At 46.2% G+C, this 17,391-nt stretch overlaps 2 protein-coding genes across 3 annotated transcripts; one reads left to right on the top strand and one right to left on the bottom strand.

The window, feature by feature from the left end:
• Nucleotides 1–953: 953 nt before the first annotated feature.
• Nucleotides 954–5,233, top strand: LOC115157153 (alanine aminotransferase 2). The gene is made up of 8 exons (XM_029705150.1): nt 954–1,092; nt 2,371–2,504; nt 2,603–2,860; nt 3,003–3,082; nt 3,220–3,348; nt 4,337–4,492; nt 4,685–4,797; nt 5,000–5,233. Exons 3-6 carry the CDS (start codon nt 2,629–2,631, stop codon nt 4,421–4,423), a joined length of 528 nt encoding a protein of 175 aa, XP_029561010.1. The 5' UTR covers nt 954–1,092; nt 2,371–2,504; nt 2,603–2,628; the 3' UTR covers nt 4,424–4,492; nt 4,685–4,797; nt 5,000–5,233.
• Nucleotides 5,155–15,964, bottom strand: dhx30 (DEAH (Asp-Glu-Ala-His) box helicase 30). 2 transcript variants are annotated; one of them, XM_029705137.1, is made up of 20 exons: nt 15,775–15,964; nt 15,391–15,518; nt 14,757–14,867; nt 14,438–14,607; nt 14,189–14,306; nt 13,895–14,044; nt 13,506–13,658; nt 12,922–13,392; nt 12,059–12,442; nt 11,035–11,110; nt 10,831–10,935; nt 9,988–10,163; nt 9,528–9,734; nt 9,349–9,430; nt 9,001–9,194; nt 8,681–8,840; nt 8,319–8,476; nt 8,120–8,220; nt 6,322–6,461; nt 5,155–6,076 (listed from the first exon to the last, which is right to left on the bottom strand). In XM_029705137.1, exons 1-20 carry the CDS (start codon nt 15,941–15,943, stop codon nt 5,814–5,816), a joined length of 3,516 nt encoding a protein of 1,171 aa, XP_029560997.1. In that variant the 5' UTR covers nt 15,944–15,964; the 3' UTR covers nt 5,155–5,813. The 2 variants fall into 2 exon arrangements, with proteins under 2 accessions (XP_029560997.1, XP_029560998.1); XM_029705138.1 differs by having other exon boundaries at nt 14,189–14,297.
• Nucleotides 15,965–17,391: the final 1,427 nt, after the last annotated feature.

The raw sequence follows: 17,391 nt of genomic DNA, 5'->3' as shown, positions 1-17,391 counted from the left end.
AAGGTCGATTGAAGGAGCACCGCCTTCTCACAAAAATGTGGATCTTCACTCCCACTCTCTTCCTCAGCAACAGCAGGAGAAAAGAACAGCAGGGAGCCATAGAAGTGGACAAGTCAAAAGGTCAACATCTCATCAGATACTGTTCTGTCTGAGAGGACCAGAAGGTGTGGGAAGAGGATTGTCTCTCCTCTGCCTGAGATAGATCTGCCCCAAGGTGAGGAGCATCAAACAGACAGAGCTGGAGCCCTTGGTGAGACGAGCAACCCAGATCAGAACAGAAGTCACACAGGTAAGATCTAATAGTTCAGCCACAGAGCTGACCTGATGTTAGCGACCTTAATACTGAAGTCACATGCATCATGTTATATTATTTCAAACATCGAACGACTAGATACATGTTCACTTGGCAATGCAATGAAGTGCATATTCATGTGAAACCCAATATAGTATACTAATGAATATCCATTGACTTACACTACAGTATGTAATCTGTTTCTGACAGGGAGTGAGGAAGCCCTATATGGATGTGATAGATGTCATTTGGGGAAACTCACACAGCGGAGGGGTCAAACCCTTGACCTTCGTCCGACAGGTAATGTCATTCTAACCTTTGTTTCTGTCTGAGTGCCGCCTGTTAATCCTGCCTGTTTGCTCTCGAGTAGCACAGCGGTATAAGGCACTGCATCTCAGTGCAAGAGGCGTCACTACAGACACCCTGGTTTGAATCCAGGCTGTATCACAACCGGCCGTGATTGGGAGTACCATAGGGCGGCGCACAGGTTTGGCCAGTGTAGGCCGTCATTGTAAATAAGAATTTGTTCTTAACTGACTTGCTTAGTAAAATAAAGGTTAAATAAAAAATAAATCTAAGTTGTATTTGTTAACTCTTTCTCTTTACTGTGTGTGTGTGTGTGTGTGTGTGTGTGTGTGTGTGTGTGTGTGTGTGTGTGTGTGTGTGTGTGTGTGTGTGTGTGTGTGTGTGTGTGTGTGTGTGTGTGTGTGTGTGTGAGCTGGTCCAAAGTAATAAACTGCCAGTGGACGTTAAACAGAGGGCCCAAAGCCTACTGAGCGCATGTGATGGGGGGAGTGTAGGTAAGGAGGACTGCAATTGGGCCTATGGAAATACATTACAGTATGTCTACAGTTTGAAAGTGTTAAAAAAAATTTAATGTACTAAGGTGGCCGATCATCATGACTGTCAATGTACAAAAATATAAATAAAAATATAAAACACAGCATGTAACAATTTCAAAGATTTTACAGAGTTACAGTTGATATTGAAATAATCTAATCTATGGATTTCACATGACTGGGAATACAGATATGCATCTGTACTGGAACTGGAACAAGCTAAGGCACGACAATGGGCCTCAGGTTCTCGTCACAGTATCTCTGTGCATTAAAATTGCCATAGATAAAATGCTATTGTATTCATTGTCCATAGCTTATGCCTGCCCATATCATAACCCCACCGGCCCCATGGGGCACACTGTTCACCACGCTGACATTAGCAAATCGCTCGCTCACACTCCGCCATACACGCTGTCTGCCATCTGCCCGGTACAGTTGAAACCGGGAATCATCCGTGAAGAGCACACTTCTCCAGCGTTCCAGTGGCCATTGAAGGTGAGCGTTTGCCCACTGAAGTCGGTTACGACGGCGAACTGCAGTCAGGTCAAACCCTGGTGAGGACGACAAGAACGCAGATGAGCTTCCCTGAGACAGTTTCTGACAGTTTGTGCAGAAATTATTCGGTTGTGCAAACCCATATTTTTATCAGCTGTCTGGGTGGCTGGTCTCAGACGATCCCGCAGGTGAAGAAGCCGGATGTGGAGGTCCTGTGCTGGTGTGATTACACCTGGTCTGTGGTTGTGAGGCTGGTTGGACTTACTGCCAAATTATTTACAACGACATTGAAAGCGGCTTATGGTAGAGAAATTAACATTCAATTCTCTGGCAACGGCTCTGGTGGGCATTCCTGTAGTCAGCATGCCAATTGAACGCTACCTCAAAGATTGAGACATCTGAGGCATTTTAGAGTGGCCTTTTAATTGTCCCCAGCACAAGGTGCATCTGTGTAATGAACATGCTGTTTAATCAGCTTCTTGATATGCCACACCTGTCAGATGGATGGATCATCTTGGCAAAGGAGAAATGCTCACTAACAGGGATATAAACAAATTTGTGCATTTGAAATAAGCTATTTGTGCATATGGACATTTTCTGGGATCTTTTATTTCAGCTCATGAAACATGGGACCAACACTTTACATGTTGCATTTATATTTTTGTTCAGTGTGCATGTGATGTGTGTTCACCTGTGTTTATATTTGATATGTATCTCTTTTTTTCTTCTTCTCAATCTTATCAGGCTCATACACACTCTCTGGTGGTATCTCTTATATACAGTGCAGTGTGTCCAACTTCATCTCTCGACAAGATGGTGGTGTACCATCGTCCCCCGAGAATATCTTCATGACATCTGGCTCCCAGAGGTCTTTAATGGTGAGAATCATCTTCACCATCCCCATCATCATAACCATGGTCATAATAATAATCATCTTCATCGTGTCTCTCATTCATCTTTCACTCTCTATTTTCAGTTTTTTCTCTTTACCTGGTTCTGAAGATGCTGGTCCACAATCAGGCCTCACTCCCGACAGGTGTGCTGACCGCTGTGCCCGCCTATTCTTACTTTAAAATGATGTTGCAAAGGCTCGGTGCAGCCGTTGTTCCCTACTACCTAGATGAGGAGCAGGGTTGGGCAATGGAGGTGGAGGAGCTACGCAGAGCACTACAGGCCTCTAAGGGTGTCTGCAACCCTGTTGCCCTGTATGTCATCAACCCGGGGAATCCTACAGGTAATGAGTTTCCGGTTCCATGATGGTCGATACAGTAGTACCCCACTATTTGTCCCTATGAAGAATGTAAAGTAAACCTTTTTGCAGGCCAAGTTACCCCAGCAGTATTTATGGATAGTCTCATTTGTTTTGTTGTTGCTAGGTCATGTTCAGAGCAGGAAGTGTATTGAAGAGGTGATCCGATTCACTGCTGAGGAGAGGCTCTTCCTCATGGCTGATGAGGTAACTTCCTGTCTGTACTTTCTCCTGGCAAATCGCTTATTTTCAATCACAAATATTTCACTTCTCTCTATATTGACTATGTAGTGAGTTGTTGTTCTGTCTTCCATGCACCCCTCGCTGTTTCATTCGATCCACAGGTGTATCAGGAAAGTATGTTCAGGGAGGGTGAGTTTGTCTCCTATAAGAAGGTTCTGTCTGAGATGGGGCCTCTCTCTCACAGTGGAGCTGGCCTCTTTCCACTCAGCATCCAAAGGCTTCATGGGAGAGTGAGTACTGTACAGCAGCACTATCTGTCTTCTAAGGCAATAGACTAACGGATTCATGCATTCAACTGAAGGTGGACTGTATTAGGAGGTTTTGTAATTGACTGGTCTAAAGTTCGGAATGCTACCATGACGCATCTATTAGAATGCTACTGGATGAATGAGATGAGGAAGGATTCAATTATCTGATTTATTTCACACACACAGCAGAGGGGTGAGGATTTTATTGGCTTGTAAGGCCGTTAGGTAGGGTTGTGGTGGTTGATTATTTCATGCACAAAGGGAAGGAAAACAGAATATACCACCCCCTGGCATCACCATGAAATGATTTGCTGTTTTCAGAAGGGGAGGGGGTTAAATGGTAAGGTTAGGAGTGAAAAAAAGCCTGAGGAGTGGTGATTTGGGAGTGAGAACAGCTGTAGTGGGAAGGGGTGGGGCATGGCCCAATAAGAGCAATTAGTCGCATCAACAGAGGAGTGGTCTTCAATACATACATACTATAGCCTACTGTACTCTACAATGATCTGGATCGTATTACACCATTAGCTACTAATTAAGTCATTAGCTACTAGCCTACTACTTCTTTAGAATGGTCAAATTCCTTCAGCATGAGCGTTAGAGCAAACATGGATTAGTGCCATCTTAGACAATGTATGAGCTGCCAACACAAACTCAATAGTGACAAAAGTAAATAAAATAGCTGGCAGTTCCCTAAGAGACCCACTTCAGGCTTCCTATGGTGTAAAAGCCTGTACTGAAACCAGCAGGCCAGTGTTTGACCACTACTCTGTATGTCTCTTCTCCCTGCCCAGGTGTGGGCTACGTAGTTTAATGATAGTCCTCTGCAATCATTGATGTCTCTAAAATAAGAAATAGTTCATCAAAATCAAACAACTTTATTCCTTTCCTTATTCACAACGGCACCTCAGTGTCCCATAGAATATGCTCTCCCCCTGTCCTTCTTTTCCATCTTCTCTCCCATCTCCACCAGGAGACCCAGTCTATCCAGGCCATGCTGGTCCATAACATGAACTGGGTCCCAGAGGTTCTGAACAATATCCCAGGGATCAGCTGTTAGCCGATGATGGGAGGATCTTTCATATTCCCCCGGCTGCATCTACCCCAAGCAGCCATTGAGAAGGCCACGGTTAGTCATGGGGCAAATAGTACACTGTATGGTCAGGTAGAGCACTAGAATGACTACTGTTCTGTTATATGGGCATTTCAAGAGACATGTTTTTCCTCCAAAAAGTGAATGTGATTCAACATCTGATTAATTCTAAATACTCTGGAGTTAAAGATTAGATCTTTTATATGAGCTTTCTGTTTTCCATTGCAGGTGGTGGGGATGCAGCCTGACCAGTGGTACTGTAAACGGTTAATAGAGGAGGCAGGAGTGGGTGTGCGACCGGGGTGTGAGTATGGACAGAAGGAAGGCACCCACCACATCAGGTACAATCCTCTCTCTGTCTCTCTGGTAACAGCTTCTGGACATAGAAATGTCACCATAAAACGTCACACTCCATATCCAGTACTCATCCTATGCAAATGAACAGGGCAGCATAGCATTAGCCTCATCATTCTATTTAAATGGTTATACTTCCCCACTGATTTGTTCTCGTCTCTCTCTGCCGACTGTGTGTCATGACCCCAGTGGAGACCATGGAAGAGGTACTGAAACGCCTGAAGAACTTCCACCTGCACTTCCTCAAGGAATTCTCCTGAAAACTGGCTTAACCTTACAGCCCAATGATGAATAATACATTTAACTTCAGACAATCACAGTACAGAGAAGAAAATTGCAACCAGTAACATTGTTTAACATATTTATCTTTCAACAGACCATATTTAAATAAAATAAATGGTTAACAACACATTCACGTGAAAACAATTATGCAATCATTATTTTGTCATCTTGACACCGTCTCGCTGTAGTGCACAGGTCACTAGACACTCATTAACAGTCAGATTCATTCAACTTCTGCTTTTCAAAAAGCAAATATACTTGAGTCCATAATCTAGTCAAATGGATTTCTTCCCATATCATAGAGAGCAACCACAGTAGTATTTACAGTGACCCATTTACTGTACCATGAGTTCACTCCTATTTAAATGGGGCTCTTGAAATATAGTTTAAGAGTCAAACCTTCAGGCCATGATGTATTTTTCTGAACTCCATTGTAAACTCAGTGTTCCCATTCATCTATATTTCCAAACATTTTCTCATATCTCAGGCGACGTGATAGAGGACATTTAGAATGGGTAGTGAACTATGGATAGTATTGTACAGTTAACCGATATTACATGTCTTCTTAGATTTGTCAGCAGACCGTGCCCTGAGCATTTTGCTTTGGTACTTTTTTCCTGACCAGAAAAATCTATGGACTCTTGCTACAGCCAGAGTTTTTTCAGGTCACAAAGCAGTACTCCACAGTGCTTTGACATTCCTTTATTCCAATGCGAGTTAATCAGTCTACCTCAGAGTCACTGTGGCCACCGTTTGGCTGGGGGTCTGTATTGGACTCAGTATTGTTCAGCAGCTCCACCAATAGCGAGATGAGCTTGCCGTCCTGTGTGATGTAATTGGCTGAGCTGTGTGGGCGGAGGTTGCGGTACAGCATGGTCTGGATGGAGGAGCGTAGCTCCCACAGCATCTCCCATGTCTGGACAGACAGCTCACAGCGTACCAGCGACCGCCCCGGGAACGCCACCTCCACACGGTCACCATTCACTGAGAGAGGCAGGAGAACGTTAAAGAGAGGAAACATCCCTTTTCCACTATTTGACTGGCTTCTAGAATCCTTTATAACAATTCCACTCAATAGTCATTGGTATCGATAACGCTAGTGAGGCCCTCAATGACATATCTGTAGCGTCAGCGCAAGTCTACGTGCAATAGTTGGTGAATGGTGATATCTCTACAGTACCAACAGTTTAATGCCACTCTGGGATTCATAAAGTGGTACTGAATTATACCTCTCTCAGTGATGTCACAGTCGGTGAGCAGCAGTAGGGCGAGGGGGTGGGCTGCTGAGGAGTCTCTGATGAAGACGTTACCGTTGGACTTGATCGCACTGAAGAAGGTCAGCCAGCGACTGGGGAACTGCTCCTCTCCCCTGGAAGAAGACAATAATGGGTTGTTAATAAGCAAACACACACACACACACACACACACACACACACCATAAAATATAGGCGAATATATGAGAACACACACTATACATACACAAAGTATGTGGACTGGACACCCTTCAAATTTGTGGATTCGGCTATTTCAGCCACACCCATTGCTGACAGGTGTATAAAAATCGAGCACACAGCCATGCAATCGGCAGTAGAATGGCATTGGCACTGTGATAGGATGGCACCTTTACAACAAGTCCGTTTGTCAAATGTCTGCCCTACTAGATCAGCCACGTTCAACTGTAACTGCTGTTATTGTGAAGTGGAAATGTCTAGGAGCAGCCGCAATGTGGTAGGCCACACAAGCTAACAGAACCAGACTGCCGAGTGCTGAAGCGCATAAAAATGGTCTGTCCTCGGTTGCAACACTCACTACCGAGTTCCAGGCTGCCCCTGGAAGCAACGTCAGCACAATAACTGTTCGTTGGGAGCTTCATGAAATGGGTTTCCATGGCCGAACAGCCGCACACAAAGCTAAGATCACTATGAGCAATGCCAAGCGTCGGCTGGAGTGGTGTAAAGCTTGCCACCATTAGACACGCGTTCTCTGGAGTAATGAATCACGCTTCAGCATCTGGCAGGCCGACGGACGACTCTGGGTTTGGTGGATGCCAGGAGAACACTACCTACCCGAATGCATAGTGCCAACTGTAAAGTTTGGTGGAGGAATAATGGTCTGGCGCTGTTTTCATGGTTCGGGCTAGGCCCCTTAATTCCAGTGAAGGGAAATCTTAACGCTACAGCATACAATGACATGCTAGGCGATTCTGTGAATCCAACTTTGTGGCAACAGTTTGGGGAAGACCCTTTCCTGTTTTAGCATGACAATGCCCCTGTGCACAAAGCGAGCCCCCATACAGAAATGATTATTCGAGATTGGTGTGGAAGAACTTAACTGGCCTGCACAGAGCCCTGACCTCAACCCCAATGAACACCTTTTGGGATGAATTGGAACACCGACTGCGAGCCAGGCCTAATCACAAAACATCAGTGCTGACCTCACTAATGGTCTTGAGGCTGAATGGAAGCAAATCCCCGCAGAAATGTTCTAACATCTAGTGGAAAGCCTTCCCAGAAGAGTGGAGGCTGTTATTGCAGCAAAGGGGGGGACCAACTCCATATTAATACCCATGATTTTAGAATGATATGTGCGACGAGTAGGTGTCCACATACTTTTGGCCATGTAGTGTACGTGCCCAAACACAGATCAATCACATCGTAACACATACACACACACACTAAGAGCCAATTTATGCTTGATCCGAAAATGTGGTAGGAGACGCCATATGGAGGGTGTGATGCAATTGCGGAGCCTCCGGAGTCATGCAGAGGCCAAATTGAGCTCCATACTGCATCGCTGTGTGCCACTCAAATTTTGTAACAATGCGCCACATTAACATGTTTGGTTGACGGTAGGTGAGGGCGGGCGGTCCTGTATAAACACAAACTCACTTCCTTGACAACAGCTCTGTTCCACGAAGCGCAAGAAGTATGAATGCCCTTTCTGCAGAGGTCGCAACACCGTAAATGTTGCACGGCCAATGCAGACGTCAGATTAACCATGCAGCACTTAACACACACACACACACACCTGTTGACGGAGGAGCGGTGTATGAGCACTGGGCCACTCTGCGTACGGAAGGACAGGCTGTTGGGGCGGAAGCGACCTTTGGTCACTGCTCCCCTTTTCACCTGAGGCACAGAAACATAACAAGTGAGTCAGGATGCTGAGTGCATAGCTTAAACTATAGGAACCCGCAGACAGGCATTCCTCTGTTTTAGATGTGTACCTGTATGAGGTTGGGGTAGAGTCCGGCCAGCAGCACAGCCTTGACCAGCTCGTCCTGGTGGCTGTGTTGGTTGTAGAGGGAGGAGGATCTCTGGCAGTCAGCTGAACGCTCCACCAGCCCAGCCTCAAGGAGGTTCTCACTGAACTGGGAGGTCAGACCTGGAACACACAAGACATCATTGATTAATATAAACGTATGAAAATATATGGAATATGAATATCTATGGGAGACACTCAACAACCTGGGTCAGCCCGATAACTGACTGAACCAATGACGAGGGCACCGAGTTTTACCTGGTCAGGTCACAAGGTAAGGAAAAACCCTACAGCCAGGAGTTTACCCAATGTCTCTGTCTCTCTCACCATTGATGAAGCGCAGGCCGGCTCCAGACAGTGTGTATCTGTTCAAGTAGTCCTGTCTGGTCTCTCTGTCCCCCTCTTGCTGAACACTCCTCCAGCCCAACACGGCTCGACTGAACACCAGGTAATCACTGTAGCTTGAACCTCCCAGGTCTTCCTTAGCCTGGAGGGAAGGAAGTAGAAAGAGAGACGGAGGGGAAGAAAAGATTTAGATCAAATGTGACAGAAATCAATCAAGTAGTGTAATTCAAAATAAAAGACTGAGTTAGATCATAAATAACAGGTAAATGTTTAGGTGGACGTGGACTGAGTCAGTGTCTGACCTTAGAGACCAGGGCTCTGTTCTGCATGCTGTTGTGGAAAGGGTCTCTGGTGAGACAGGCTGTGACTGACAGCAGGGGCAGGACACAGCGGAACAGAGCAGCAAGCACCAGCACCTTCCCCAGGCGCGGGTCACAGGACAGACAGGCTACTCTCTCCCCCAGGGGAGTCAGGGCCTCGGTCTTGTCCAGAACACCTAGGGAGAGGGAGGGGAGAGGAGTACTAAGAACAAAACACCAGTAAAAACACACACTAATACTTCGCCTATTGAATGATTTGCTAAATCCCAACTGAAAGTCTGGATGCAAATGTTTTTCATCATGTGAAGACAGCTCATTAGAGAGTCTCACCAATCTCTTGCAGGTTGCGAACAGCATCGGTCACAGCCTCTCGCTCTGGGCTGTCCAACACCTGCGATAGAAAATCCACTGCCTGGAGAGACATGAATATGTGACTACATGCAGAGACCTCACAATTACACTGACTGGCCCTTACACCCCTACATCGTTCCTCTGTCAAATCCCTTCACCTTGCAGTGGGGGCTGTGGATCTTGGCCTGTACCACCAGGCTCTCCAGAGGGGTGCGTAGGATCTCAGGCACAGGGAAGGTCGTCATTGATTCCAGACGTTGCCGTGGGAACAGGTGGTAGGCATGTCCGGGCTGGCATCGCCCCGCCCTCCCTCTACGCTGAGTGACGTTGGAGCGCGAGATCCAGACTGTGTCTAGACATGACACCTGGGGACCAGCAAGACAGAGGTTTGCAACACCACACTAGTATATTGTAGTCAATCACCAGTTGGATTTGCGAACACTAGCTTGGCGGCTCCTGACAGTACTAGGAATGTTTTCCATACACAATTTAAAAAAATTGGGAACAGGGATTTTTTTAGGAGAGCACTATTGTCCTCTATTGAGGTGCTTTAAGATACCGTTTCTGCATTAATGGCTCTATTATCTATTCACTGTGACATAAGTGACCCGCACCTACCTTGGTCCGTGTGTCGTAGTTCTGCTCCTTCTGAGAGCCCGCGTTTACTACGTGAACGATGTCGTCGATGGTGATAGAGGTCTCAGCGATGTTGGTGGCCAGGACGATCTTCCTCCGGCCCTCAGGGGGGCGCTGGAACACGGCCTGCTGGTCACCCACCGACATACTTGAGTGTACTGGACAGACAGAGGGGGTCACTGATATAAGAATATTTTGAAGATAAATACACAACGCAGAGTTTCAGAGGATGTGAGGACGAGAGTACTAAACTAAATATAGTACTAATGGTTAATAGGGAATTGTAAATCGGAGTTGGGTCTCAGTTCAACAGCGGTTTAAAATCTCTGAAATGTCACTCCTGAACTCAGAGCTACGTGTACCATGTCCTCTACATTGAGTCGGGGGCAGGATACTTGTTATTTGGCCATTGGCCAAGTTGAACTGCAAGGACTTCTGATTGGTCAACCCCCCAGGCTAGGGTGGGGGGTTTTAAATGGCATCCTGTTCCTTCGTTCAGTAGGGAAAAGCTGAGGACAGGGGAGATTGAACATCTACCTCCCAGCATTACATCTTGATCCTCTCTGAATAAACCTATTTTTCTCCCCCTGATTTGCTTTGGAGTTTGTGTTATTGAAGAATAACATAAATTGCTAACACTGACATACTTGAGTATACTGGACAGACAGAGGAGGAGAGACATGACTTTATTATAAGACCGTTCCTTGTGCACTGCATTTTAATTAGGTTCAGAATTCTTTCCTTACTATGTCACATTGTGATCTGACCAGGAATAATACAGGTAGCATGTTGTGAACGGGCAGCAGGACAGAAACCAGTCCTTACATGGTAGGATCATTTGAGAGCCAGACCGGAAGGTTGGTTTCTCCTCGAGTCTCTTCTGGACAGCCTTAATGTCCTGCCAACCTGGTAGGAAACACAGCACTGCACCTGTAAGAGAAATCAGTCGGATCGGACCTTAGCTTAAGAGACATGGAGAGACAAGGGGAAGAAAGAGTAAAACTAGGGGAGTGTTGAACCGTTGGTTACCTGGCTCTCCCTGTCTGTGGATGTGCTCTATCACATTAGCTACTAAGTCCAGGTCTGGCGTGGCATCATCCTTCTCCTAAAAAACATAGAAACACAGTCAGTTTATGAACACAAACATATATACTACCGTTCAAAAGTTTGGGGTAACTTAGAAATGTCCTTGTTTTTGAAAGAAAAGCACATTTTTTGTCCATTAAAATATCAAATTGATCAGAAATACAGTGTAGACATTGTTAATGTTGTAAATTACTATTGTAGCTGGAAACAGCAGATTTTTTATGGAATATCTACATAGGCGTACAGAGACCCATTATCAGCAACCATCACTCCTGTGTTCCAATGGCACATTGTGTTCGCTAATCCAAGTTTATCATTTTAAAAGGCTAATTGATCATTAGAAAACCCTTTTGCAATTATGTTAGCACAGCTGAAAAGTGTTGTGCTAATTAAAGAAGCAATAAAACTGGCCTTCTTTAGATTAGTTGAGTATCTGGAGCGTCAGCATTTGTGGGTTCGATTCCATGCTCAAAATGGCCATAGACAAAGAACTTCCTTCTGAAACTCCTTAGTCTATTCTATGCAAGAAATTGCCAAGAAACTGAAGATCTTGTACAACGCTGTGTACTACTCTCTTCACAGAACAGCACAAACTGGCTTTAACCAGAATAGAAAGAGGAGTGAGAGGCCCCAGTGCACAACTGAGCAAGAGGACAAGTACATTAGTGTCTAGTTTGAGAAACAGACACCGCAACTCCTCAACTGGCAGCTTCATTAAATAGTACCCGCAAACACCAGTCTCAACGTCAACAGTGAAAAGGCGACTTAGGGATGCTGGCCTTCTAGACATTAACAATGTCTACACTGATCAATTTTAATGGACAAAAAAAACAAGGACATTTCTAAGTGACCCCAAACTTTTGAACGGTTGTGTACATATGTAAGAAAACAGGCAGGAATGTACAAGCGCCGTCAATGATTGAAAAACTACTAACGTCCACCCCTCAGCAGTTAGCACCTTACTCACCCGTCTCTGAAAGTCTGTCCTCGTTGGGAGTGGCGGTGGTCTCCCCATGTCCCTAAGAACCTCCTCCAGGTACCGATCCCTGACAGGGTGCATGAACCCGGGAACACTGACCACGGGGCAGCCCCCGAAGTACTGGGCCAGCCTCTGGTTATCCCCTGTGGCACTCATCAGCACGACGCGGAGGTTGGGGTTGTCCCTTAGGGCGGGTCGCAGCAGGGCCAGCAGCAGGTCCGTATTGACGTCCCTCTCGTGGACCTCGTCCACCACCACGTGGCTAACCCCCCTCAGGGAGGCGTTACCCTGCAGCTTCCTCAGTAACACCCCCACCGTCAGGAAGAGAAGGGCCCCACCGCTGTGCTCCGGGGGACGGCTCTCCAGACGCACCTAGAGAGGGGGAGGGGGGGTCATGGTACAGTGAGTGACAGCAGGAATGTCCAATGAACGAGAGAAGTTGACCTACAGTAGAGGGAGTGACAGCTCAAATGTTAGTAGGCCCTGGACGATACCATTATCGCAAAATAAAAAATGTCCATGGCAAAAATATAAACACGAAGCAGACCGAACTCTTTGGTCTTTTAAAATCTTGCTGTCTGTAAAATATTGTGTGCTACAGCTTGGAAAATAAATACATGTGACTGAATGACAACATAATGATGCGTTTCCAACATCAGGGCCATTTTCCTAAAGAGGTTAAATCCAAATCATGTTTTGTTTCCTTGCCAGGATACTAACGAGTATTGCAATAATGGTTTGTACCGGCCCTAATGGTTAGTTAGTGTGATGGTGATGAGTGATGGTGATGAGTGATTGTGGTGACAACAGCATTTGATCTAATTATAAACAGCATGCTCCCTGGAACTCACCTGATACCCTACAGAGCGCTTGAGGGCGGGGCCCATCTCGTGGGCAACACGGTGAGCCACTGACACAGCGCTAATCCTCCGGGGCTGGGTGACCAAGATGTTACACTCCGCCCCCTCCCCACCCCGCACACGCCCCTCCAGCAGGAAGCGCGGGATACGCGTTGTCTTGCCGCATCCCGTCTCCCCAGCAACCACGATGACCCTGGAGGACTCCACCGCTGACACAACGCGTTCCCGGTGGGCGTCGACCGGGAGCTCCACACCCAGGCCAGGCTCTGCCCTCTCCCACTCCTCCTGTAGGTCGGCGCTCAGCTGCTCGGCCTCCTGGTTAGAGAGGGGCCGGTACGGCCTGCCTGTGATGGCGTCTGTGACGAGGTCCTCTTCCTCCTCTTCGTCCTGCTGGTTCAGCCTCTGCTGGCTTCTCTCCTCCTCTTCCTCCCACAGCTTCTGCATCTCTGTCGCCACTGGATACTGGACAAGTCAAGACATGAGCACAAACACAGAGGCTATGAAGTCAATTCCTGGCCAATGCCGTTAGCATTGATTTCCTGATTTTCCAGTGGTGATGATGCAGGATAACCAACCTGTGTGAGGTATTCTCTGGCGCTATGCTCCAAGTACTCAGGTATGTCCAGATGACAGGGCTGTCTGTCTCTCTGCCCCGCCTCACGCATCTCCTCCTTGTGGTACATAGCATGGGTCAGAGGTTGGTTGTCCTCATCTAGCAGCTTCATTTCCTGGAGAGGGTATAGACAAAGTTGAGCATTGAGCACCAAACGGAACAAAATGGATGCAATAAAACACACATTTTTGTATTCCTTTGCAAAATATGTCTTAACATAAAATGTTCCCTTCCATGCCTTAATGAACACAACCCTGGTGTGGGAATGCATGTGTGAAAACAGAATCTAACAGACACATTTTAAACAAATGCATGAGTAATTCTCTGTGCTCTTTCATCTGTGGTCCTCACCTTCAGTTTGAGACAGGCCAGTGCAGCAGCTCTCCTCTCTGCATCCACTCTGCGAAGGCCCGAGGCCACAAACGTAATCTCCTCTGGCCATCGCATGGTCAGCTCACATCTCTTCATCTTACCGCCCACCGTCTTGTACTGTACCAGCTCCTGTAGAGGAGAACAGGAGAGTGAATGACAGTTCAGAGATGAGTGACTGAGCTTTAGACAGGTTGTACGATAGCTTATAACAAGTGTTATGACAGGCTGTATTATGGCACGTTGGACCTATAGGAGACAGAGACAGTTACTGACCCTGAATCTGTTGGAGGACGTGGCCACCTGGATGACCCTGGTCAGCAGAGCTTTAGGATTTACGAACATGGAAAGAGCCTGGGAGAGCTCAGAATTTTCTTCAGGTGCCCTGTAAACACTGACATGTGCAGCACAATAAACCATGTGATCAACTAAAAAGTGAATCGGGTCCCCTGCAAAATAAGCAAAGTATAAGCCATAATACATTGGTAATGAGTAGGATACATAGTAACAGGAGGATGGTATTACCTTGATTGTATGCGAGGTTCCAAGGATCCATTCTGGAGGTCTCGTCTAGGCACATGGACATCTGTCCACCGACACTCCTCCAGGTCCTCTAAGGCTGACAGTGGTGGCCCTCGCCCTCGTCCCACACTCCTCCTGGCCACCTGATTGTCTGGACCCAGCACACCCATCTCCTGGAGAGATGAGAGGGAAAGAAAGAAGTGAAAAAAGACAGAAGGAACAGATGGGGTGGGCTACACTGACGAAAGCAATGCACAATATTCCTGGTACAAAGTGAGACAGGTCCTGCTGTAATTATTTAAGGGCAGGGCTTTTCTCTTACCCTCAGCTTGTGACAGGCAGCAGCTGCAGCGTATCGTTCAGCATCAATCTTCTTGCGAGCAAAGCCCTCCACCTCCATCTTGCTGGGCCAGAGGAGTGTGACAGTAGCTCTCTGAAAACAGACACGTATAGCAACAGTGAAACAATTTTTAGACAACGGACTTTGTTTGGGAAGAGGCATCATCTGTCAAACAAGATGTGTTGCAATCACAGGTGGCTGGTGGCACCTTAATTGCGGAGGACGGGCTCATGGTAACAGCTGGAACGGTATCAATCACATCAACCACTTAAAAATATATATATTTTTAAATGTAACCTTTATTTAACTGGGCAAGTCAGTTAAGAACAAATTCTTATTTACAATGACGGTCTACACAGGCCAAACCCGGACAACACTGGGCCAATTGTGCGCTGCCCTATGGGACTCCCAATCACAGCTGGATGTGATACAGCCTGGATTCAAACCAGGGTGTATGTAGTGACGCCTTTAGCACTGAGACGCAGTGCCTTAGACCGCTGCGCCACTCAGGATTTCCATGTTCCATTCACTCCATTCCAGCCATTACTATGAGCCGTCCTCCCCTCACCAGCCTCCTGTGGTTGCAATAGTCCATCTAGTGCCTTGTCTCTCTGACCTTGAGACCCCCATCCTCTGTGCAGTGGTACTGGATGTGTTGGGAGAGGTCAGACACCCCAAGCGACCGGGATATGGTGGTAAACAGCAGGTTCTTCGGTTCAGGGAACTCTTTCAGCAGCTCACTACCTGATATGATGAAAGACGGAGGTCAATTACTCAGCTAGCTATCTTGATAACTTAGCATGATATCATTGTCATACAACTTGAAATAGAGACATGTAGATAACTAGCTAATGACAATGTAAGCAACCTTTCGGTCAGTAAGCTACCTAGCTAGCTAGCTTTTAATGACGATTACTCCTGAACGCATGTCTCAAGGTGCTTTGCTCCGGCTTGGACCTGGCACCAGAATCAACTCAATTCAACAGCATTTCTCACTCACCTCGTCTTGTCTGGCCCGCTGACGCTGCAGTGTCCTGATAGCTCTTGGCTTTCGTCTTGTACCACCGGACCCGATTGTAATTTTGTCCAATTGTGTTCCCTGTATCCAAAGATTTCCCAAGGTTACACAACGCTCTGAGTCGCACGAGTACTGACCCGGGCAGCGCCATGTTTAAAATACAAACGCCGGCTGCTTCGCACTTCCTTAGTGACAACACCAAATAGGTCATGACACGTGCATACACTGCCACCAATCGGCGTGGAGTGGAAAGGTGCCACTTCACAATACGTTACTGCTGTAAAGTGGCATTTTACAAACAAAAAATAATCATTAAGAAAGTACAGTTAGTTTCTATTCATTCATTAACTCATTCATTTATTTGACCAGACAAGTTCTTAGAAGACCCCCTTAAAACTACTTGTCTATAATAGGCCTTAAATGACCATTGTCTTAAATGCCCACATGGCAATTATTATTACAGTTAGAAAATGACTGTATGATGCCAATCAGTCTTCAATGTGATGCCACCTGTCAGAAACTGATAAGCAGCTGGAGAGTGGATGGTCTGATCCCAGCCAGGGGCGGCAGGTAGACTAGTGGTTAGAGCATTGGGCCAGTAACCAAAAGGTTTCTAGATTGAATTCCTGAGCTGCCACAGTAAAAATCTGTCATTCTGCCCCTGAACAAGGCAGTTCCTAGGCAGCTCACTGTTCCTAGGCCATCATTGTAAATAAGAATTTGTTCTTAACTGACTTGCCTAGTTAAATAAATGTTAAATATAAATTAAAAGGCCTGGTGATTAGAGGTTGTTGTGGGTATATAATGGTCTATGAGTTCAGACAATATACCATTGACTGATGGAACTCTCTTGTTTTGGTAGTAGAAGTCACTGCAGGTGATTAAGCATTAGAAGTATATTTTTAAACTGTTCGTTCAAAAAGATGTATCAGAAAATGCAACAGAATCCGCGAGCTGACAAGGTAAAAATCTGTCATTCTGCCCCTGAACAAGGCAGTTAACCCACTGTTCCTAGGCCGTCATTGAAAATAAGAATTTGTTCTTAACTGACTTGCCTAGTTAAATAAAGGTAAAATAAAAATACACATTTAAAAAAAAGTGAAAAAAAGAGTAACTGAAATGTTAGAATCCTATGTGATTTACAAAACATGGATTTTTAGCTCATAAGATACGGAATAGTGGAGTGTCTCATTACCTAAGCAAAATCTATTTGTGTGATGCTCTTTTTGAAAGACCACTTACTGCCAGTCGATATTGTAGTCTCAGGCTGTGGCATTATGTTTGGGGGAGGGGGGACAAACTGAAATGGTCCACCCACACAGACAGTGTGGTGAAGAAGGTGCAACAGGGCCTCTTCAACCTCATGAGTCAGAAGAAATTTGGCTCGTCACCTAAAACCCACAAACTTCTACAGATGCACAATTGAGAGCAACCTGTCAGGCTGTATCACTGCCTGGTACAGCAACTGCTCCGCCCACAACCATAAGGCTCTCCAGAGGGTGGTGCGGTCTGCACAACACATCACCGGGGGCAAACTACCTGCCCTCCAGGACACCTACAGCATCCGATGTCACAGGAAGGCCAAAAAGATCATCAAGG

Source organism: Salmo trutta, chromosome 21 (genome assembly GCF_901001165.1).
Source record: "Salmo trutta chromosome 21, fSalTru1.1, whole genome shotgun sequence".
Lineage (NCBI taxonomy): Eukaryota > Metazoa > Chordata > Actinopteri > Salmoniformes > Salmonidae > Salmo > Salmo trutta.
Note: the sequence above shows the minus strand (reverse complement) of the source record. Positions and strands in the feature narration are given on the sequence as shown.